General features: G+C 35.3%; 1 protein-coding gene across 1 annotated transcript in view; it reads right to left on the bottom strand.

Moving 5' to 3' along the window:
• Window positions 1-1601: 1601 nt before the first annotated feature.
• Window positions 1602-6000, bottom strand: part of LOC124776158 (dynein axonemal heavy chain 3) — a 1197897-nt gene continuing 1193498 nt past the window's right edge. Inside the window, exon 67 of the mRNA XM_047250998.1 lies at window positions 1602-1784. Coding sequence (XP_047106954.1) covers window positions 1602-1784 — 183 coding nt within the window. The remainder of the gene's footprint in view (window positions 1785-6000) is intronic.

The following is a 6000-nucleotide window of genomic DNA, read 5'->3' as shown; positions in this document are numbered from 1 at the left end:
ATGTCTGCACATCAATGAGTTTTTTCGTCTTAATCTGACCACGACTAGCTAATAAGTAAGTTAAGCTTCCGCTCTCAAAGACAAAAGCGGGTAGAAAAACAAAAAAAGTTACAATTTTAGTACATTCATTTTCTTATATATTTTCTCTGCCGTTGAGTGCTCATACAGATTGTTCCATAAAAACACGGGAGAACTGCTGGATATCAGTAACTTCCTGCCACGATATTTCAGCGCAGAGTCTTCTGGCCATCTTCAGGTGAATGCCACTGTAGTAGTACTACTACAGTGGCATTCACCTGAAGATGACCAGAAGACTCTGCGCCGAAATATCGTGGCAGGAAGTTACTGATATCCAGCAGTTCTCCCGTGTTTTTATGGAACAATCAGTACGCCGGGAAAGCTTTAAACATCGCTCATATAGATAATTTATATCTGAGGGAACGAGTGTAGCGTGGCGAAATTCAAAGTTCCGCTACATGTTGCTGATGTCATTGTAATTTGTACAAACATAAATGAAGCTATATGTGTATACACACTGTAATGCCTTGAACAGCAGCCATTCAGTAATAACCTCATATTTCATTCATTTCCAGAACACAATAGTATGTACATACACTTATCATTATATTTCCAAAACATATTAAGTGCAACAGACCTGCAAATTTACATACTTCTGAGTCATCTGAGTCACTGGTAATGTAATCAGTATCCTGGTGAGAGATATCAGGATCACTAAGAACATTTTCATTTTCTTGTAACTTGTCAAGTGTGGTTATAATCTCAGAAAATGTACACAAGTCTCTCTTAGCACCGGCCATTGTTATCAATCATTTGCCATTATGTTCCTATGGCAGGTAGCACTGCCCTGAGGTCTGTTGAGTGTATTACTTTCTGCTTCTCATAGGTAGCTCCAGTTAACCTATAATTCAAAACACGTGGCAGTGGTGATAGCTTTTGTGTTCCCTGAGCTGCTCAATTACCTCGCAATAAGGTTGTGGTGAAGTAACTCACAACCACCATCTATAGGATACAAATGGGATTTCAAAGTCTCTTGGAAGCACAGTACTTCTTGACTGTCCCAATTGATATGGTAATTTAAATTTTGGCTCATTATTCACTTCTTTAATATGGAATAAATGTAGCCCATTAATCCATATACTTTCAAGACACAAGACTTCAGATCGGATGCAAAGGGTCAACCAACTATTGAATATATGTGTGACTGAGTTTGCCACAAGGCAGAGTGTATTTTAAAAACATGACCTGCCGCCTTTTCAAAAGAACTTTGCATTATTTATTACACAATAAGCCACTGCTAAATGGGAAGTTCAGTGAACTCTTTTTCACAAAAATCTACAACCTTTGTGTATTCTGGGCAGCTGTTATGCTTACTGATGCTGGATTTTTGAATTATAAAGGAAAATATTAGTCATAAATCTCACAGAAAATATCCTGTATTTGTGCAACAGGTAATTTCAAATCTTATGTCATTAGATGCAGATACTGCTGAAAAAATGTTTCACACTCCTACAATCATATATATTTCAGTTGAAAATTACATACTGTGTAAGAAATATGATAGTAAAACTGATACATAAGAATCAGTCATCCAGCTGACAGAGACAAGCAACTCCACGATTAATCCAGTGCTGTGGTGGCTTGTCACTGGGGAATTCCATGAACATAACGAAGTTTGTAGAGTGACCAGTTGTTGATAATACACCTCGTCTTGCACTAGTCTTGTATATCGGGCAGGTATATGTTGGTTTAGGAATAAAATTGGCCTGAAACACACATATATTTACATTATATACTAAATGCTACGCATGTATTAATGATTTAACAAAGTAGGAAAAGACAGATTGTTACATACTGTAAAAGAACAAACAGCCAAAGAACTGAGAGCATCTGGTAATACTATCTATAATACCTTTAGGTTTCCAGTTTTTTAAAGATGTGAACAAGCTTACCTTCCTATTTTTTATGATTGTTACGTTTTCATTAAGAAAGTTGTCTATGCTACAGTATTTTGTTCTACTGCTACTGTGACAGTAGTCATTTAGCAAACATGCCTTTCAGGAACATTTACCCTAAAAGACATTAGTGATGATTTTGGTAACACAGGGATTGGATAGACAGTGCTTTGGTTAAACTGAATGCTTCATGAATTTAGTGATGTATGTAACCTTTTCCCAGGAAAGATTTAGATGTAGACCCCATCCAGACCCAGTGCCATCAAGAATGTAACTATGGATGTAAGTACACAATATCAAAGTGACAAAGAAATGCACAAGACAAGTGAGCAAGCTGATGGGCTTCTACAGAAGAATCCAGACATACCCTTTTGTGAGGATCGCTCATTATTAAATATTAGGTCTTTAAAAAATAATATTGATGATCTTAGTAGTAACTATATAATGCATTGTAATATAAATGGTTTAAGTGCTGAATACTCATGTGACAGAAGCTCTAAGTTAGATGAGCTACAAGTTTTTTTATCTGAATTTCTAAATGTTAAAGTAATTTGTTTAAATGAACACTGGCTTAGTAGTGATACCATAAAAATCTTAAATAAAATTGAAAACTTCAAGGCAGCTACCAACTTTTGTAGGATAAATAAGTCACGAGGAGGTTCATGCATACTCATTCATTCTGATTTAGATTACCATGTAAGATGTGACTTCAATTGTTTTGATGAAGAATGTATTTTTGAGGGTTGCTGTGTTGAGTAAAATGACTTAAATGTTGTTATAATATCAATTTATAGAATCTCAGGGAAGGTGACAACCGAGTGTTTCCTACGTAAATTTCAGAGTTTGTTAGAATACCTCAGTAAAGAAAAGAGGAAAAAATTGTGGTTGCTGCTGATTTCAACATCAATGTGTTGAATGAAACATGTGAGGTATCAAAATTTACAGACTTAATAAAAAATATGGCTTCAAATTTAATTTTTCTGAATCTACAAGAGAAAATGATCAGTCGGCTACATGCATTGACAATATTTTAACAAATTACGTATTTGAAGATGGATATAAATTTTGTCTAGATCTAGGAATTTCTGATCATTCAGCATTATTCATTGAGCTACCCAGAGCAGGTAGAGAAGTCCCATGTAAAAAAGCTTATGTAAAAAGGATCTTCAACCAAGAAACTTTGACTCTATTCCATGATAAGCTCAAGCAGACAGAATGGCACTTCAATAAAAATATTTCATGCACAGCAAATTTTGAAGCATTTCTAAGGGATTTTCTAAGTGTTTTCAATGAAATGTTTCCACAAAAAACTTATTTTAATAAAATGACAAAATTAAAATGGATCACTAAAGGTATAAAAATCTCCAGTGCTAAGAAAAGGCAGCTACATAAGGAACTAAGACATAATAATAAAAAAATTGAATTTATTGAATATGTTAAACGATACAAAAGTACATTTAAGAAAGTTGTCAAAGCAGCAAAGCAAATGACAAATAATAATTTAATCTTAAAACATGAGAATAAATCAAAGGCAGTGTGCTCAGTTGTAAAACACGAATTAGGTATCAAAGCCTCAAGACATGGAATTAGTACAATTAAGCTTGAAGATGAGATCATTGTAAATCCAGCTCAAATTTCAGAATGCTTCAATGAGTTCTTCATTAACCAGAGGTTAATGTTGCAGATTATGAGAACAATGTATGTCCCTTTGGACTAAATCATAATTCTGAATGCTGCACAAAATTCAAAACAGTTTCAACAATAGATGTAGAAAAAATTATATTAAAACTAAAAAACAAAAATTCTGCAGGTTGGGATGGAATACCAGCAAAAGTCCTTAAATTTGTGTGTAAAATAATAGGATACCTGCTATCTAAAATAATAAACCAATCTTTTGAACAAGGAAGCTTCCCAGAGGTGCTGAAGTATGCAGAAGTAAAACCGTTGCTCAAAAAAGGGTCAAGAGAGGATATGGGGAATTATCGTCCCATCTCCCTCCTTCCAGTCTGTATCAAAAATCTTTGAAAATGCTGCTGCTATGCAGATTCGAAATTTTATAGAGAAATATGATATTATTACGGAAAACCAATTTGGTGAAACTTCCTGGCAGATTAAAACTGTGTGCCCGACCGAGACTCGAACTCGGGACCTTCGCCTTTCGTGGGCAAGTGCTCTACCATCTGAGCTACCGAAGCACGACTCACGACCGGTACTCACAGCAGGAGAGCTTCTGTAAAGTTTGGAAGGTAGGAGACGGATACTGGCAGAAGTAAAGCTGTGAGTACCGGTCGTGAGTCGTGCTTCGGTAGCTCAGATGGTAGAGCACTTGCCCGCGAAAGGCAAAGGTCCCGAGTTCGAGTCTCGGTCGGGCACACAGTTTTAATCTGCCAGGAAGTTTCATATCAGCGCACACTCCGCTGCAGAGTGAAAATCTCATTCTGGAACCAATTTGGTTTCCAGCATGGCAAAAGTACTACTGATGCAATTAACAAGTTTATCGACAAGATCAGCACATCATTAGACAATCATAATAAAGTTGCAGGAATATTTTGTGATCTCACAAAAGCCTTTGACTCTGTAAATCATGCACTACTCATCTATAAGCTTGACAAGTATGGGATCAAGGGTAATGTTCTAAATTGGCTTACTTCATACTTATCAAATAGGGAACAAAGAGTGATTGTCTCATCAAACGCAGCAAATTACTATTCAAAATGGAAAACAGTAGCCCAAGGTGTCCCTCAAGGCTCGATACTAGGACCTATTTTGTTTTTGTTCTATGTTAATGATTTACCGAACAATATAAATGCTCCATCGATTTTATTTGCAGATGACACATCTGTATTAATTGAAAACCAGGAGCCAGAAAACATCCCTCTCTACATAATAAACACAATGAACAAACTAGAAACATGGTTCCAACTGAATGGATTAAGATTGAACATCCCCAAAACCCACATGGTCCAATTCAGAACAAAACAGTCAAAGCCCCAAGAAATAAAAATAACTCATAAAAATCAGGATATAGAAGAAGTGGATTTTGTGAAGTTTTTAGGGTTAAATCTAGATAAAAATTTAAGTTGGAATAAACACGTTGACTACTTGTTAAACAAATTATGTAGCTTTGCATTTGCTATGCAAATATTAGCTGGTGCAACAGACATGAATACAAGGAAAATTGCATACCACAGCTACTTTCAATCAGTTGTAAGGTACGGTATAATTTTATGGGGAAATTCAAGCAATATATTGTGCATACTAAAGATACAGAAAAGAATAATAAGGAACATGTGTACTGCCCATCCACGGACATCATGTCGCCCCTATTTGAAAATCAACAGTTATTAACAGTTCCCTCCTTATACATCTACGATATTATCATCTTTCTACATAGCAATTTAGAGTTATTCGAGAAAAACTGTTTCAATCACGCTTATAACACGAGAAACAAAGACAATTTTATGCTTCCCACTCATTACTTAAACCTATATGCACAGTCTCCTCAGTATATGGCAATGAAAATTCATAACAAGCTAAAAGGAAAGAATGTTCTGAGTATGAACCTAGAGACACTGAAAACGAAGCTATATGATATACTTGTCAAATGCTGCTACTACTCTGTTGAGGAGTTCATGAAGGATGAACTGAACATTTGAGCAGGATAAATTTACATATAATCTTGTGTGTAAATGTAGCTGTCCTTCACAAAAGGGAGGAAAGAAAAAGAAAAGTTTATATTAATGTTAAAATTCTTTGTACCAATTAGGCTTAAGTTGTGTTATCCATTTTTTTGATGTGTCTCCTGTACACTAATCATATGATTAGAAATTGTATGTTATGAGACGAATAAAACACTATTCACTATTTACTATTCACATGTCATGTTTAGTGCAATCAAATGCTGGTAATTCATTTATCATACACATGTATGATCATCTCAGTTTATTGGTGATGCTTGGGGTCTGCATTAAATGTTTGGCAGAATTATTCTTCCAGGACGTGTTGGTTTGTACAGTGAGTGATACGA

Source organism: Schistocerca piceifrons, chromosome 2, assembly GCF_021461385.2.
Source record: "Schistocerca piceifrons isolate TAMUIC-IGC-003096 chromosome 2, iqSchPice1.1, whole genome shotgun sequence".
Lineage (NCBI taxonomy): Eukaryota > Metazoa > Arthropoda > Insecta > Orthoptera > Acrididae > Schistocerca > Schistocerca piceifrons.
The sequence above is the reverse complement of the archived record's forward strand: the minus strand, read 5'-3'. Positions and strand labels throughout refer to the sequence as shown.